Consider the following 18,479-nt stretch of genomic DNA (forward strand, 5'->3'; position numbering starts at 1 on the left):
TGTTGTAGTGGGATGACTACTGTGGGTGGTCTGGTAGGCATGGGTGCCTCCTGGTCTGGTTGGTTTCTAGGGCCTGCATTTTGGAGGTTGCCAGGCGCTTGTGGTTGGGGCTGGGTAATGAGGTGGCTGGCTGTGGAGCCCAGGGGTCCTGGGCTAGTCCTGGCCCATTGATGAATGGCATGGAGCTGGGTTCTGTTTGCAGGGCCAGGGGTCTCGGTGCTACTATTGCCTGTGGGTGGGTGAGACCGGTTCCTGACGTGGCTGCCTTTGGGACCTGGGGTGTCCCACTGCTGGTGTCAGCCCACTGATGAGTGGAGCTGGATCCCGAGGCAGCTCTTGAGATGCCCAAGTTTCTCAGAGCTGCTGTGGGCTTGCTGGTGGGCTGGGTTGAGGCTTGTGGGGCCCCAGGGTTAGTGCTGGCCTGCTGGTGAAGCCAGGTCTTAGGTCTCTGGCTGCAGAGTCTTGCAGGTCCTGGAGTTGCTGTGGACCTACTGGTGGGTGAGGCTGTGTCCTGCAGGCTCTGGTTGCATGGTCCTCCAGAACCTAGAGCTGGTTTTGGTGCACTATTAGGCAGGGCTGGGGCCTGGGCCCTCTGGTGGATGGGGCTGGGTCCCCTGGCAGCTGGGGTTCAGGGGCTCCTTAGGAAACAGCCCACTGGTGGTTGGGGCTGTACCCCTGCCACTGCCTGCTTGGCCTGAGGTAACCTAGGACTGGTGCTGACTAGCTGGTGCACAGGGCCAGATCCCAGGCCTAATAAACTAGTGGGAAGACTCAAACCAGTGCTTGTCAGCACTTGTATCCTCTTGGTAGAACAACCCTCCCCGCCCTTCCCAAAGCTTCCATCAGCATCTGTGTCCCCCGGGGGAGCTCCAGTTGCCTCTTGTCTCTCCAGGAGTTTCTCCAAGATCAGCCAGGGGATCTGACCAGGAGGTTCTTCAGGCATATTTCCAATTACTACCTCTCCACTGGATTTTGGAGCATGTGAGATTTTGCATGAGCACTTTAAGAGTGAGGGGCTTCCCTGATGGCTCAGACGGTAAAGAATCTGCCTGCAGTGCAGGAGACCCAGGTTCGATCCCGGGAATGGAGAAGGGAATGGCAACCCACTCCAGTATTCTTGCCTGGAGAATTCCATGGACAGAGGAGCCTGGTGGCTACAGTCCAAAGAGTCAGACACGACTGAGCGACTAACACTTTCACTTTAAGAGTGAAGTCTACATTTCCCACAGCCCTCTAACTCTCTCCAAGCCCAGCTTGGCCTTCAAAGTCAAACATTCTGGAGGCTGGTCTTCCCAGTGCAGGACTCCCAGGCCAGGGTGCCGGATGTGGGGCTCAGACCCGTCTCCTTGGCGAGAACCTCCATAATGGTAATCATCTTCCTGTTTGTGAGTTGCCCACCTGGGGGTGGGTCTTGATTATGTTGTGTCTCTGCCCCTCCTACCCATCCTCTTGTGGTTCCCTCTTTCTACCTTCAGTTGCCAGGGATCCTTTCTGCTAATCTTTACTTCTTCCTCACCAACAGCTGCTCTGTAAATAGTTCTAATTTTGGCGTGCCGACGGGAGGAGGCAAGCTCAGGACCTTCCTACTCCTCCGTGGTGGCCACGCCTCCTGGTAACCACTTCTGATGTGGCATTTATCATCAAGCAATTTTCTGCCTACCTGGAATTCTTCTTATTTTGGCTTATGCTTTTGTCCACTGTCTCAGTAATCACTGTTGGTACGAGGCCCTGTCCCTCACCTACTGAGGGGACAGACCCGTGCCAGGCTCTTCTCCTGGATTTTCTGCTCACTGGGTGTGAGCACACCAATTTATTATCTTCTAGTTCAGTAGGTTAAAAGCCCAACACAGGACTTCTCTGGTGGTGCAGTGGATAAGTTTGCCTGCCACTGCGGGGGAAAAAGGTTTGATCTCTGGACTGGGGAGATTCCATATGCTGCGGAGCAATGAGAGCCACAACGAGAACCCAGGAGCCGCACCTGCTGAGCCGGGGTGCTGCAACTGTGTGAGGCCTGCGTGCCTGGAGCCTGCGCTCTGCAACAACAAAAGTCACCGCTATGAGAAGCCCAGCATCGCAACGAGAGTAGCCCCCACTCAGCACAACTAGAGAAAGTCCACACAGAGAAGGCCCAGCACACCAAAAAATACGTGAAATAAATAAATGAATTTGTAAAAAGTGCAGCACAGATGTCGCTGGGCTAAAAGCAAGGTGTCAGCAGGGATGTCTTGCTCTCTGGAGGCTTGAGGGGAGAATATGTTTTGTTGCTTTTTCAAGCTTCTAGAGCCACTTACATTCCTTGGCTCATGGCCATCTTCAAAGTTATCCACATAGCATCCCTGACCCTGCTTCTGTTGCCATCTCTCTTTCTCTGACCTTCTCTTCTGCCTCCCTCTACACTGGGCCCATCTGGATAATGCAAGCTAATTAAGGTCGGCTGATAAGGAAACTTAATTGCCATGTAAGATAACATATTCACAGGTTCCAGAGACTGGGACAAGGATATCTCTGAAGGTTTTTCTTCTGTATACCACAAGCTCAAACTTTCATTTCTCCTGGGAAAGTGTTCTCTAAGTCCATCATTTCCTCTAAGTCATTTCCTGGGATCCAGCAAAGCTGAAGTAGATAGGTCAGCAATGAATGTAGTGCCCTTGAAGATCCTCACCAAAGCTGAGTCTGATGAGACTGTCATTGGTCTTGGGCACCCAAAACCCAACCCATCAGAGAGAGCATGCTGGGAAAACCATAGAAATGAATCCAGCAGATGGAATCAAATATTGATGATGTACCTTTGTGTTTCCAGGTGTGGATCTGGTCAAAAGCCAAATTTATCAATAGGAAATTCCTAATGGAGGAACTTTACCAGCGTTTTCTTGATGGAGAAGACAGCCAGGTAGCCCAGGAAGATGACCCTTTCTGGGATCCTGTCGAAGTTGTTCACCTGGGCTCCGCTCACATCTGGCTCCAATCCCTTGCCTACTGCATGAAGTACGAGGAACAAGTGGAATTTCTGAACTGTGACGGGCTGGAAGAGGCAGTGTTGCATATCCACATAAACCCCTGCTCCCCGACAGGACAGTGGGTATCTCTGCCACCCCCTTGTCTAGTTCTGGGTCACACAGAAAACTCACAGCAAGCCTGAGTTCTCCTGGAAGGGGAGAACTTGGTGCCCTGAAGAGGTCACTCCTGAGACAAACAAATGAGCTCGTTCCTTCATAATTTGGCCTCATGATATCTGATTTTGCCAAGGCAGCCAAATCAGCTGACCTGGACTATTTACAACCCCACATCCAGCAGTCTTTGAGCAGCTCACACTGCCCTAGAGGACCAGAGGAATGAGAATACCCTGCAGAGGCAGGACGGTAGTAGAAGGAAGCACGGACACGAGCCCAGAGACCTGGGTCGGTAGAGAAGCCAAGGGTGCCGCAGAACCTCCCACCCTCCCCCACCCTTCCTGGCGCCTGTGAGCTCTGGGACCCGCCACACACATTTGTTCTTTCCCGCGCTAGTCCTCAGCCCTGCTGACCAGGCCCAAGCGCCAGCAGCAGGAAGCTGATTTTGTAGCTCTCCCTGCCTCCCTGGACAGGCTCTGTTAATTTCTTTGTTCCTTTTCTCAAGGAAGGAACGGTGGTATCTTTGTTTCCTTATGTGGCCCCATTCTGAGCTGTTATCTGATCTTTGTGCTAACTCGACTGTATAGCCTTTACTGTCCCCTCGGGTTGTCTCTGGGGCTTCCCTGCTGGCTGATAGTAAAGAATCCACCTGCAGTGCAGGAGACATGGGTTCGATCCCTGGGTCAAGAAGACCCCCTGGAGAAGGGAATGGCAACCCACTCCAGTATTCTTGCCTGGAGAATTCCATGGTCAGAGGAGCCTGGCGGGCTACAGTCCACAGGGTCACATAGAGTCGGACACGACTGAGATACTTAACACACACACACAGAGGTTGTCTCCCTGTTTCCTCTCTCTGGGCCAAAGGCAGTTGAGAGAGTTTTTAGGAAAGCTCACACCTCTTAGCAATTCTAAGTAAAGAGGCCAGCAGGAGGCCTGGTCTGGTGCCCGTGTCCTCAGGGGCTAGCTGATGCAAACTTTTTGTCTTTCTGAAGAAGAAACAGTCAATAAGTGAGCAACAAAACTGCCAAGTCTTGTGGCTAAAAGACTAAGATGACCAGTGCCTCCCTGTCTTTATTGAACTCGAAGTAACTTCCTGGGCATTTTGCTACCCCAGGCTCCTAGGCTGCCTGATGCTTGTATTTCTCACTCTGAATTAGTAAAGTGGCATTATAGTTTACAGGTTTCAATCTCTGTGAGCTCAGTTGATGTGAGAGAAGTACCCTGTTGGAAAGCTGTCCAAACTGGTTTCTGAGCCTGTGGGCCTGGAGTTGACTGGACTGTGAAGGGTTCACAAGGAGAATGACACCTGGAGAGGCTGCCTGTGGCCAGCCAGCTGGCTTTCTCTAGGTGGCAGCCCCTCTGCCCACTGAGGAGCCTACCTAAATCTTCAGTGGCAGTCTGGCATCCACACCTGGGTGCATTTATTGCAAGAAGCTGTTATATTCCTGTCTCCTCTTTGAGAAAGTCCATATCTTGAAGTACAAGAGCAGAGTGGGCTCTTGTGATATGTCTCTTGAATGAATGAATTCTACAGCTTGTAATATTACCCATCCTTCCTTCAGAGAATTTGGCTGTCTCTCAGGGCTTTCCTGGTGGCTCAGATTGGAAAGAATCCACCTGCAATGATGCAGGAGACCCAGCTTTGATTCCTGGGTCAGGATCCTTGGAGAAGGGAATGGCTACTCACTCCAGTATTCTTGCCTAGAGAATTCCATGGACAGAGGAGCCTGCCCGGCTGCAGTCCATGGGGTCACAAAGAGTCCACCATGACTGAGTGACTGACACACATAGGCGTCTACATAATCTTCACTGACATCAGTCTCACTTGCTTGGGCCCAGGTTAACCTGTGATCAATGTTTACCTCTTTTGTTTACAGAGCACGTGGTGAGGAAGATGTGGTTACTGACCCAGTGGACCTGCTGGGCAAGAGGATGGATTTCCAGATTCGCCTTGTGCAGTGCCTTGGCACCAAGTGGCTAAAGGAAGATGCGGAGAGGGGTGTTCAGATGGGGTACCAGCCTGCCCCCCGAGCTGCTGAACGTGAACCACCCGGCCTGTGTGCCCTGGTGGGAGGGAGCCTTTCCTCAAGTTTTAAGAATGAGTTGATCGTGACATTTGCTTAAGTTTTTCTGCTTGTTCAACTCCCAAATGACTATTTCCTCTTTCTGCTTAACAGAGGGAGGTTACATGTCCCTCCGGGTCACTGTGTACAGGTCAACATGTACTGATTCTTCTAAGTAACTGAAGCCAAGAGTCAGGAATTTTAATTATCAGAAAGAGCATCTAGTAAACCTGTGTAATCAAAGTAGGATGATTGGGTTTATTTTCTTTTTTCAGTTGGAAACAAAAGGACTGTGTATGACTATATGATAGAGGCACCAAATATGCTTAAACTAATTGGGCTAAAAGGATACTAAAAGATGAAACAATAAAGAAGGGAGATTTTGAAGGACAAAAAACAAACCACAGTGGAAAATTAATAACTTTAGATTATCTAAGTAGAAAGTATCACAATCCTTTTCTCTTTTTGTTAGACTTTTAATAAGTATCATCTATGTAATGATGATATCTATGTTGAATAGCTGAAATGTTGGGGGTGGCAATCAGGAGAATCAATTATAGGTCATCTTTTATCAACTAAATGGCAACCCACTCCAGTGTTTTTGCCTGCAAAAGTCCATTGACACTGCTGTCAGCCTGGCAGGCTGCAATCCATGGGGTTGCAGAATTGGTCACAACTGAGCATGCATGCCTTATCAACTAAACAAAGCAGGCTACAACTCTTTGGCTTATCTGATACTTTCCTTTAGAAATGTATCCCTTATGGTTTTGAGTTATGTTTTCTGTTCTTTTCTCAGGTACAGAATTTATGATCTTCCAAACACCTTATATACCAAGCCTGTATGGAAAATTGTGAATCCCCAAATTGACGAGACTGTCCAATTTACAACCTTAAATGCTTCTCAGGAGTTTCTGAATTATTTACAGACAAATGCTCTCGTTGTTGATTTATGGGGTCTTCAAGGTACCATGCTAACCTCCCCTTTTGCATGATGCATTCCTCTGTCAGATGTCATGTTGTATACCTTAGGGCTGCAGAGGGAGGTGGTCAGGGTCTTGACAGCAGTGGCCGAGAGCTGTCTTCTCCTGAGCCTCTGGGTTTCAGTCCACAGTTGATTATGTGGTTTAAACCTCCTCACACAACACTGCGAGTGGAGGATGAGACATTTCTTTCCTTGATGGTATCTCCCTCACACTACAGAAGGCTGTGCTGAACTGAGTTGCTCTCGGCTGGACCTCACGGTTACAGGTGAAGGCCACATCCTGGTGGACACAAAGAAAATTTCCACTGTGATGGATACAGGTCAGGTGTGTTTATTTAAGTCACATTAAAAATAGATGTCACAGATGACTAAAAAAAAAAATCTCAGATGATAGTTGCTTGAGGATCATCAATGTTCCCTCCCATTAAAAAGCCTCTTTCTTGATTTACTCCTGTGTATCTTAAGGGTCTTAAATCTTGGTTACCACCCACCCCTCACTGCACCCCGTCCAGTTTTCATAAGATAGGAACAACGGCCAGTCTCAAAGGGTATGCAAATAATGCACACAAGACTAACCCAACTTGTTTCTGTAGTCAAACCAGATACCAGAGCTTTATCTGAAGCTGCTCAAGTTAGAACAGGAGACGGAACTGCTCAGAAACATAAACAGAATCCTCAGAGAGGAAAATGTGCTTCTTAAAGAATCTATTGAGAGAATCAGTTCTAGTCAACAAGGTGAGAGGCCGCTCAAATCTCGGTGTTTAGACTTTCTCTAAACTCCTACATTTGTGATGTATATTTTCTAAGAAATGAGCTTTTAAATGAGTTAATATCTTGTTTCAGTTTTTTAAAAAAAGCAGAACATTTTTTTCTTGTAAGATTTCTTTGGATGGGTTCCAACTGGTACCTGATAAATGATGTAGTACAATGCCACCAAGATAATTAAATCTATAAATATGTGGATAAATAGTTGTTGGTCAATCACTTAGTCATGTCCGACTCTTTGAGACCCAGTGGACTACAGCATGCCAGGCTTCCCTGTCCTTCACAACTCCCAGAGTTTGCTCAAATTCATGTCCATTGAGTTGTGATGTCATCCAAGCATGTCATCCTCTGCCACCCACTTCTCCTCCTGCCCTCAGTCTTTCCCAGGATCAGAGTCTTTTCCAATGAGTCAGCTCTTCACATCAGGTGGACAAAGTACTGGGGCTTCAGCTTCAGCATTAGCCCTCCCAGTGAATATTCAGGGTTGATTTCCTTTAGGATTGACTGGTTTGAGATGAACAAATAAACGTTCTCTTATCTTCCACCTTCAGCACATCAGCCTTCCAGTACCCGAAAGATCACTTGGATGACAGCACAAGGGCCAGCAGCCAGAGAGATTAATCAAATGTGCACCACCCAGCAAGCCAGCTATGACAGAGAATTTGCCAGAGCTCTTAAGGTGTTCTACCAAAGCATGAATGTGGCCAGAGGGCAGTTTCTCAAACTGGGACATTATAAACCTCCTGTGAGTACCCAGCACCCACGGAGCCAAAGGATTATCTTTCCATTAAATGTAGCTCTTGGCTAGAACGGCATTTCCGGAGGCGGGTGGGTGTGTGCTGCTGAAGAGCAGGCCAAGGCCGGGAACACTGAGTCTGCTGCTTTCCGGCTCCCGCCCGTCTCTGCTCCCATTTTCCACTTTAGTGTACATCTGGTTGGTTCATCTGTGGCCCCTGCAGGATTGAGATTCCTGCACTTTACGACATATAGAATATCCCAGAAGTGCATGTTTGCTTTATTGTTATAAAACCAAAGAAATTTAATTCATCACACTAAGATATTATAGGAGAAAAATCATGGTTACTTCAATAGATACCGAAAAAGCATGTGATAAAATTCAGCATCCTCCCATGATAAAAACTCTTAGTAAACTAGGAACAAAATGGACATTTCTTAATCTGATAAAGGCAGTCTTAAACACACAGGAAGCATAATCTTAATGGTAAATCATAGTGGTCAGCTATCTTCACTTTTTTTTTTTTTGACATTGTACTTTAGGTTCTAGCCAGTGTAGCAAGGCCAGAAATAAAAGGTATAAAGATTGGAAAGGGGGATAAAAAGTAATAGTCATAATAGCAAACATTTATATAACACTTGGGGGCTTCCCAGGTGGCACTAATGGTAGAGAACCCGCCTACCAAGGCAGGTTAGATGTAAGAGACATCCTGGGGCAGGAAGATACCCTGGAGAAGGGAATGGCTACCCACTCCAGGATCTTGCCTGGGAAATCCCATGGACAGAGGAAACTTGAGGACTATAGTCCAGCAGGTTGCAGAGTTGGACACCACTTGGCAACTAAAAACAACATAATAGTTACTAAGTGTTTTTATATTTATTGAGTTCTCACAACCACCAGATGGGTGTGTATATGTGTTAGTCACTCAATTATGTCCAACTCTTTGGGACCCCGTGGACTGTAGTCCACCAGGCTCTTCTGTCTATGAAATTCTCCAGGCAAGAATACTGGAGTGGGTTGCCAATCCCTTCTCCAGGGGACCTTCCCGACACAGGGATTGAACCCAGGTCTCCTGCATTGGCAGGCAGATTCTTTAGCACTGAGTCACCAGGGAAGCCCATAAATCAGTATAAAAACTTTAAAAATTGTTGCCATTTATCTAATAAAAGTCAAAGATTCACCTTCCCATAAGCCTGCAATTCATCTCCTCTTCTCCACAGAGTAAACTGGTTCTGCAGAGAACTGCGCCCTCATGCCCTAAGGTAGAGGTTCTCGAAGTCTGGTTCTCACACTGTCAGCAGCTGCAGCATTATCTGGAATCTTGTTAGAAATGCAAATTCCAGGGTCTCCTCCCAGAACTGCTGAGTCAGAATTTCTGGGTGTGAGGCCCAGTCAACTGTGCTTTAATGAGCCCTCTAGATTATTATGGGAGAAGGCAATGGCACCCCACTCCAGTACTCTTGCCTGGAAAATCCCATGGACAGAGGAGCCTGGTAGGCTGCAGTCCATGGGGTCGATAAGAGTTGGACACGACTGAGCGACTTCACTTTCACTTTTCACTTTCATGCATTGGAGAAGGAAATGGCACCCCGCTCCAATGTTCTTGCCTGGAGAATCCCAGGGACAGTGGAGCATGATGAGCTGCCATCTATGGGGTCGCACAGTCGGACACGACTGAAGCGACTTAGCAGCAGCAGCAGCAGCAGCTGGATTATTCTGCCTTCGACTCAAGTTTGAACCACCTCTCTTGGTACGCTATGTATGTAATGAATTAATTTTTCTCCTACCTATCTGGAATGATCCTTGTTATAAACCATTCCTGACAGAACTGGGAAGATAGTCATTCAAGTCATTTTCTGTTCTGTGGTTCAGATGGTGGTCCAGGTGAAAAATCCTGTAGAAACCCATGCATATATGCATAAGATGGTATTTTAACCATTTTCCGTTATAGCTCCCCAAATAGAAACATCCTAATGCACGTCCACAGAAGATAAGTAAATTACGGCACAAGTGGCCAGAAAACAGGCAAAATATAGGGCTGTTTAGGGCTGCATTCTAGGTGGAAAGAAAATGACGATCAACTTAGGTTAGTGGTTGCTTCTTGGGGTGGGGAAATGGGTATGACCAGGAGGAAATCTAGAGACAGTGTTTTCTTGAGCAGACGTGTTTAATTTGTACCCATGCATACATTTGGGGCACTCTTTTGGATGTATCAGTTCAGTTCAGTTCAGTTGCTCAGTCATGTCTGACTCTTTGCAACCCCATAGACTGCAGCACACCAGGCTTCCCTGTCCATCACCAACTCCTGGAGCTTGCTCAAACTCATGTCCATTGAGTCAGTGATGCCATCCAATCATCTTATCCTCTATCATCCCCTTCTCCTGCCTTCAATCTTTCCCAGCATCAGGGTCTTTCCCAATGAGTCAGTTCTTCCCATCAGGTGGCCAAAGGATTGAAGCTGAAGCTTCAACATCAGTCTTGCCAATGAATAGTCAGGACTGATTTCCTTCAGGATTTACTGGTTGGATCTCCTTGCAGTCCAAGGGACTCTCAAGAGTCTTCTCCAACACCACAGTTCAAAAGCATCAGTTCTTCAGCGCTCAGCTCACAATAAAGAAAGAAAGAAAAACTACTGTGGTGAAAGACACTAAAAATAACGTAAAAAACAAGTCACAACCTGGGGGAATCTATCTGTATTGTTGTTGTTCACTCAGTCGTGTCCACCTCTTTGTGACTCCATGCACTGCAGCACACCAGGCTTCCCTGTCCTTCCCCATTTCCCAGAGTTTGCTTAAACTCATGTCTGCTGAGTAGGTGATGTTAGTATCCAGAATAAACAACTACATATTTATTAAAATAAGAAAGACAACACGTGGCAAAACACATTGGAAAAAATGGCCAAAGTCTTTGAGCAGGCATTTCACTAATCATCAGGGAAAGAGAAACTAAAAGGAGATGCCATGACACACTACCTGCCCCCTGCCCATTCCTCATCTCTGTGAGCACCGTCACCTCTTCTACCATTGCTCACAGGCGCCCTGGCCCACAGGGCTATCTGCAGTCTCTTCTCCTATGGGGCAGGGGACCCGTATCAGTCAAGCCTATCGATGGGAGAATCCCCACCCACATGGTCCTTTGCAAACTTCAGAACGTCTACAGTATTATGCCAGTCCCAAATATTTGGATTCTCTCACCAATTTTCCCTGTTGACAATAAGCAATGGTTAGAACTGGACATGGAACAGACTGGTTCCAAATAGGAAAAGGAGTACCAAGGCTGTATATTGTCACCCTGCTTATTTGACTTATATGCAGAGTACATCATGAGAAATGCTGGGCTGGAGGAAGCACAAGCTGGAATCAAGATTGCTGGGAGAAATATCAATAACCTAAGATATGCAGATGACACCACCCTTATGGCAGAAAGTGAAGAAGAACTAAAGAGCCTCTTGATGAAAGTGAAAGAGGAGAGTGAAAAAGTTGGCTTAAAGCTCAACATTCAGAAAACTAAGATCATGGCATCCGGTCCCATCACTTCATGACAGATAGATGGGGAAACAGTGGAAACAGTGACTGACTTTATTTTTCTGGGCTCCAAAATCGCTGCAGATGGTGACTGCAGCCATGAAATTAAAAGACACTTACCCCTTGGAAGGAAAGTTACGACTAACCTAGACAGCATATTGAAAAGCAGAGATATTACTTTGCCAACAAAGGTCCATCTAGTCAAGGCTATGGTTTTTCCAGTGGTCACATTTGGATATGAGAGTTGGACTATAAAGAAAGCTGAGTGCCAAAGAATTGATGCTTTTGAACTGTGGTGTTGGAGAAGACTCTTGAGAGTCCCTTGGACTGCAAGGAGATCCAACCAGTCCATCCTAAAGGAGATCAGTCCTGGGTGTTCATCGGAAGGACTGATGTTGAAGCTGAAGCGCCAATACTTTGGCCACCTGATGAGAAGAGCTGACTCACTGGAAAAGACACTGATGCTGGGAAAGATTGAGGGCATGAGGAGAAGGGGACAACAGAGGATGAGATGGTTGGATGGCATCATCGACTCAATGGACATGGGTTTGGGTGGACTCCGGGAGTTGGTGATGGACAGGGAGGCCTGGCATGCTGCGGTTCATGGGGTCGCAAAGAGTCGGGACACAACTGAGCGACTGAACTGAACTGAACTGAAAGGGTCATTTAGGCAGGCTTCCTAAACCAGACCTGCTCCTAGGTGAATTGTTGCCTCTGGTAGCAGCTTTCAAATGCAGCTTTCCAGCTCAAAGAGAGATCTTACTGGGCACCCCTTCATGTACACACACCATCCTTTTACTATAATGAAGTGAGTCTACTAAGACTGAAACTGAGCAGGACACTTCAGGCCTTTTTGAGTACACATCCCATCCATGTTCCTGGCTTCTTGTTTGTAGAAAAAGACTTTCCTCTCCTCGACCTTCCCTGAGTTCCAAAGAGCAGATTCAAGCAATTACTAACTAGGGGAGTGAGGGAACACAGACACAGAAGAAAAACAAGCCCAGCAACATCTTTTCCATGATTGTCAGCTTAAAACAATGTGTTGACTTATGACCCCAAACTGTGGGGATAATGCTCTATCAAATGGCCCCAAGTGTGAGGGGAATCACACTGACTGAAACCACTCACCCTGGCCAGGCACCATAGTTACCATTTGTATGAGTTATTTTAAGACAGGAGGTCCTGGTAAGGAACATGGAACTAATAAGCCACCACCAACTGGAAGAGTTCAGGAAAGGTCAAAAGGTGACACCACGTGTCCAACCACCTCCCAGAATCCTTCTCACTGCCGTCCATCTTTGCTGAGCAATGTATGCACCACCAGGAAAGACTCTGAACCAGAATGATTGGCCAAAGACAACCCGGAAACTAATCCCATCACCATAAAACCCACTGCAAGCCATGTGGCATAGCAGTTCTCCTGGGTTCCCTTTCTTTACTGCTCTCTGCCCAGGCACCCCTTCCCAATAAAATCTCTTGCTTTGTCAACACATGTGTCTCCTCTGACAATTCATTTGAGTATTAGACCAGAGTCCACTTTCTGGCCCTGGAACGGGTTCCCCTTCCTGCAACACAAGCAGTCTTAAAATTAGTGACACTGGGTCAATTAAGAAGTGAATTCCTGAGCCATCATGAGGTAAATAACCATCATTGCTTTTGCTCTCTCTCCAAAAGAAGTTAAGGGATCACAAGACCATGGTATACTAGTTTGCTAGGACACACAGATCAATCACAATGACAGACTCAGGTTACAAGATGATGCTCAGAAGTCTGCAACTGAGGTCTTATAGGGGAGCTGAAATCACATACCACCCCCACCCCCTTTACTTTTGCTTTTAAAACCCTTGCACCCTGGCCAGCCAGTAGGATCGATTTGAGATGAGTCTAGGTCTCCCATCTTCAGAGTTGGCGCCTCCTCAACTAATACAAGTTTCTTTGCTCCAAATTCCACTATTTCAGTTTGTTTGGCTTCACTGTGCATTGGGCATATGAATTTGGGGTTTAACAACAGTATCATTTTTTTCTTTCATTTATTTTTAGGAAGATGATCAAACGCTTCGGCCATTTGTACACCAACAGTCACAAATGTTAAAGGACTTTGGGGACCTACTTGAATCCACCTTGTGGAAACTGAAAAATGATGTTGCTCTTATAGTGAAACAGAAGAAAGAATGTTTATTGCATGCGGAATAGTGTTCAGTTCAGTCGCTCAGTCCTGTCTGACTCTTTATGACCCCACAGACTGCAGCACTCCAGGCTTCCCTGTCAATCACCAACTCTTGGAGCTTGCTCAAACTCACGTCCATCGAGTCAGTGATGCCATCCAACCATCTCATCCTCTGTCGTCCCCTTCTCCTCATGCCTTCAATCTTTCCCAGAGGATCCACCAACTGAAAACATTTGCGCTTTGAGTTGTCAAGATTATTTAATTAACTTGGCTATCGGAGCTGAATTGTGGACTCAACCTAGTCAACCCATTTCTCACTCACTCAAACTATTACACTGCTTTCAAACAAAATTCCTTTTTATTTGATTTAAAATCATGTAAAAATGAATTCAGGCTGAAGGTGAGGTAGAAAATATGAGCAGTGAATGGTCAGTACTCTGAGCAAGAGGATCGACTGCCTGGAGCTGAATCCATGACTAATCAGTTCTACGGTTTGGAGCAAGCCATGTCCCTTCTCTAAGCCTCTTTCCTTATCTGTTCTTCTTTCAGTTAAAGATCCTCTTTCTTCTGTACAGTTTGTACAGCTGCTGCTGCTGCTAAGTCGCTTCAGTCCGACTCTGTGCGACCCTATAGACGGCAGCCCACCAGGCTCCCCCGTCCCTGGGATTCTCCAGGCAAGAACACTGGAGTGGGGTGCCATTTCCTTCTCCAATGCATGAAAGTGAAAAGTGACAGAGTTGTCTCCTAACATGAGTAAGATTCTTATCAGTTTCATACCTCTCACTGTATTGCAGAAATTCCATAAAGGAAATGGTTGTCCTCTTTACATGATGGATGTAATAGAACACTGATTTGTGTTTATGGTATGATTACAAAAGGAAAAGTCTTTGCCTTATTTTTAGGCTTCAGTGGAAAATGTAGTTAAATATAAAAAGTAAATTTTTATAAGAAAAGTTTTGCTTAGGCAGTGAAAATCAGTAGAAATTTACCAGCTACATCTTTCAAACTAACCACAGGTATAGAACCAGGGAAAATGAGTAACCCAGTTATTAGCAGGACACAGACCACTTGGGAAGCACATTTCTACCATTACTCAATTACACAGACATGTCCAAACACAAATCCACTGTTCAATTGACAATCCTTTATTATTAAACTTTAGGTAAGAGTCCAAAATCAGTCAGTGCAGATGGGTGAAAAACTAGGCTAAAAGAGCAAAAACTGCAGTTTCGTTTGGCAAAGGCCTACACTATGCAGAGAAATTCATGGGAAAGTGAGATCCCATTTGATACCATGACAAGGAAAACAGCAGCCACTATCTCACATGACCACCAGCTGGGGTGTGTCAGCAACACAGACAGAGCCACCATCCCATCCTCTGATCTGCCAGCTCACTTATAAAAAATGACCATGAATTCTTCAATGAAAAAGTCAGTCAAATGTTAAGTTTTCTCTCAAAAGCAATAAAATCACAAATATCAGCTAAGATGTGAAATGCAGGGTAAGCTAGTACAATTTCCTGCTTTTAATGTATACATATTTTAGATTTGACAATCTTTTCCACATATAGTCAGATAGGTTTACAGAAGCATTACAACATACCAAATTAAAAAGCTGTTAATTCATACATTTTATGACTTCAATTAATTATTCAAGTGTTTAGACTTCAGTGCTGCTAATGACACTAAATTCAATGCCACGTTCATTGAGTCTGTCAATCAACTTTGTTCGGGAGAAAGCTGCTCCGGGCGTGAAGACTCCACCCCTGTAAGACAACAAGGTAAAAACAGTGCACCATGCCCAGCTCCAGCCCCTTCCTCTGCTAGATGACCTGCTGTGCAGCCAGCTATCAAATCCATGCAAAACTTATAAAAATCTGATTCTTGATTTCATCATGGACTGTTTTTGGTTCCATTTCTAAAACCAGCCAAGTGAGCAAGTAGCTATTATTTAAGAGGAAACTAGTACCTAGCAAACCTGTCTAGACTGGTTCAGTGATAATGAGACTGTTTCCACAAACTGGTGTGTGTGTGTTGGAAGGGCCACATGGAGAGTTATCAACCCAAGTAGCAGCTGCTGTTTATAAAGTCAGCCCTAAGACTCAGGAAGATTAAACATACACATGCATGTGTGCTAAGTCGCGTCAGTTGTGTCCAACTCTTTGCGACCCCATGGACTGTAGCCTGCCAGGCTCCTCTGGGATTCTCTAGGCAAGAATACTGAAGTGGGTCGCCATGCCCTTCTTCAGGGGATCGTCTCTACCTAGGGATTGAACCCGTGTCTCTGTCTCCTACACTGGCAGGAGGGTTCTTTACTACTAGTGCCACCTGGGAAGCCTCTAAATACACACGTGGACAAAATAAACTTAGGCAATCAATTATTAATGAAGCATAAACAGGACAAATAGGATGAAAAAGAAGTTCTTTTTTTCATTTAATGGCTACCATTCAGAAAATGCTAAATACTTTCAAAGGGTATACAAATATTTGAAGAAAATGTAATTAAGTTTCGCTTTATATAATTTTTATGTTTATTACTTACTAGTTTCAGGTCATACCTGATTTGTTTCTAAGCCTGCAAGCCTATGCTTATTTGTAAAGCTGGCCTACTTTTAGGCTAACAGCTAAATCCTCCAGTAAGATAGTGTACTTAATAATGATCTAGCCAGGATGCCATGAATCAAGGCTCTCACTGGCAGCTGGGTATCATTCAGCATGGATTAAGGGCTCCTGGCAGTAACACTGAACTACGGGGACCTTTTTTTGAGTAGCTAACTTGGGATCTGAGTTATTTTTCGAAGGAACTGAAGCCAAATTACATGGCTCTCAACTTCTTTCTACTCTCATTTCTTTCTGCACTGTTCCTAGAAGTCAGTAAGGAACTTCCTTACCATTTTAAGTTCATCTCTCTCTTTGGATCAAAGATACTGTAAACCCAATACCTGAAAACTGAACTAAAATAAGCTAAAATATAACATAAATGGAAAAGATATCTTTAAATTTGAAGAAAGCCAGACTCACGCCTTAGGAAGATCAGCGGCATCATTTAGAAGAGTCATGGCTGCCTGGACCATGGCTATGGGGGTAGTCACGTAGCCAGCTTCTGCAGAGAACAGGTGATCAAGAAAAAGAGAGCATCCATAAACTAGACATTCAACAGCACCGACAAATCAAATGGCAGATTTTATATCTTAGTGTACAGAATTTCCTTAATACTCTGTTCATGAAATAACAAAAATAACAATTAACATGTATATAGTCCTTACTAAGTGTTAGGAACTGTATTAAGTGCTTTAAATCTGTTAAACTCATTTAATCCTCTTAACAATCATACAAGGTTAGTACTATTTTATATCCATTTTACAGATGAGGAAACTGAGGCATAGAGAGGTTAAGCGCCTCATTCACATTCAGAGTCAGACAGTGGTTGAACCAGAATCACATGTGGGCAGCTAGCTCAAGCCAACACTCTCACCAATGATCCTAGATTTATTCATACCCTGTGCAATCTTTGCGACCCCTTAGACTGCAGCCCATTCAGTTCCTCTGTCCATGGGATTCTCCAGGCAAGAATACTGGAGTGGGTTGCCATTTCCTCCTCCAGGGGATCTTCCTGATGAAGGGATCAAACCCTGGTCTCCTGCATTGCAGGCAGATTCTTTACCATCTGAGCCACCAGGAAAGCCCAACTCATACACTAAACTGACCTTTATCAATCAAATACACTAAACTTCACTTTAAAAAACAGACTCAGTTTCTTAAAGGACAACTGAGTAACTCTCAAAGAAGTCTAACTTTAAGAAGTAACTTTAAAAGAGGTCTATAAACCAGTAGAACATTGGTGTTTATATTCATGTCAAATAAGAACATAGCTTATCCTAAAAACCCAAGTAGAAATTTAAAAAAAATGCAAGATGCAAAGATATCTTTGCTATTTGGCTTGATTAAAAACTGTACAACAGAGGCCCATGATCTATTAGGAAGGATGATAATGAAATGTAACTCACAGTGGGGCTGTCTCTGTATAGTTCTCTAAAATTTATAGTACTAGTTATTGAATGTTTTGGGGTGACAGTTTTTTAACAACCTATCAAAATTTTTATCCTCCCTGGAAAAACACACATGTGCACATATTTCACAAGCAATGTCAGGGTGATCACAGACTCCAAAGAAAGCTTGGACCACAGCCTTGATTATAATTATACTACTGTTATAAGTAAAAGGCTTTAAAGTGACCCTTGAGTATGAGAGTAGAACAGATAAATATCAATCAGGCCCTTGTCTTCTTATATTAAAAATTCCATTCAGAATTACTGAATCATACTGACAGAAAAAAAAATCAGAGAGAGGTATACAACAATAAAACTGAATGATACCAGTAATTCCAATCCTTCTTTTGACAGAATTATTTATCATTATTAACTTAAATAACTGTGTAAATTTATTTCTAAAACAAATTTTAAAAAGAAATTATGACTAGTACACCACGTTATAGCTTAAGACAATGTAAATCTCCCAAACGTTCTTAAGTCACATGTGAAATACCTGGTCCTTTCACCTGAGTACAAATTCTGATATTTGGTTTGTTCTTGACAGGGGAAACGCCTTGGCTGAATCCTTGACCAAAAAATGTCATAGTAAATGATGAAGCATCAATCTGAGGAATAGAAAGCAAAAGAGTTTATTAAATAAATATGCCATTTCCTCCTTGAACACAATAAAACATTCTATCAACATTATACTTCATATAAGACATTTTTAATAGATAACATCAATATTCTATTAGATGGACTATCCTGTCATCCGTAACTAAGCATGGAACAAAAAACAATTCTCTGAAGAACCGTAAGCTTTGCTGACTGGTGTAAAGTTCTGGGGACAGAGGTAGTGAGGAATAAAGCGGAGCCCTAGTGAGGAGTAAAGATGAATCAGGCTGTGGCGGAAGGAACAGCATCACCACCACAGGCAGTTTCAGAGGAAAAGCTGGAGGTAGTGTTTATTTCAGGGCAGAATATGTTGCTCTGGCTTTAGATATGTTTGAGGTGAGAAGACAAAAACAGTCAGCAAGTAATGGTAATATGGGCCTAGGATATAGACACAAAACTGCTCCATTGAGAAGTATAAAAACTTGAT

At 44.6% G+C, this 18,479-nt stretch overlaps 2 protein-coding genes across 3 annotated transcripts in view; one reads left to right on the plus strand and one right to left on the minus strand.

The window, feature by feature from the left end:
* Nucleotides 1–13,373, plus strand: part of LOC138090216 (kinesin-like protein KIF28P) — a 73,919-nt gene extending 60,546 nt beyond the window's left edge. Inside the window, exons 17-23 of the mRNA XM_068985724.1 lie at nt 2,801–3,075; nt 4,988–5,122; nt 5,970–6,136; nt 6,374–6,480; nt 6,749–6,914; nt 7,472–7,665; nt 13,221–13,373. Coding sequence (XP_068841825.1) covers nt 2,801–3,075; nt 4,988–5,122; nt 5,970–6,136; nt 6,374–6,480; nt 6,749–6,914; nt 7,472–7,665; nt 13,221–13,373 — 1,197 coding nt within the window. The remainder of the gene's footprint in view (nt 1–2,800; nt 3,076–4,987; nt 5,123–5,969; nt 6,137–6,373; nt 6,481–6,748; nt 6,915–7,471; nt 7,666–13,220) is intronic.
* A 1,159-nt stretch (nt 13,374–14,532) lies between these two features.
* The window catches only part of SCCPDH (saccharopine dehydrogenase (putative)), a 29,165-nt gene continuing 25,218 nt past the window's right edge, over nt 14,533–18,479 (minus strand). The window contains exons 10-12 of one of the 2 annotated variants that reach the window (XM_068986291.1): nt 17,892–18,003; nt 16,368–16,446; nt 14,533–15,112 (exon numbers count right to left, since the gene is read on the minus strand). In XM_068986291.1, coding sequence (XP_068842392.1) covers nt 15,007–15,112; nt 16,368–16,446; nt 17,892–18,003 — 297 coding nt within the window. In that variant the 3' untranslated portion in view covers nt 14,533–15,006. Of the gene's footprint in view, nt 15,113–16,367; nt 16,450–17,891; nt 18,004–18,479 lie in introns of both variants that reach the window. The other variant, XM_068986290.1, reaches the window with a different exon arrangement.

Source organism: Capricornis sumatraensis, chromosome 14, assembly GCF_032405125.1.
Source record: "Capricornis sumatraensis isolate serow.1 chromosome 14, serow.2, whole genome shotgun sequence".
In the NCBI taxonomy this organism is placed as follows: domain Eukaryota; kingdom Metazoa; phylum Chordata; class Mammalia; order Artiodactyla; family Bovidae; genus Capricornis; species Capricornis sumatraensis.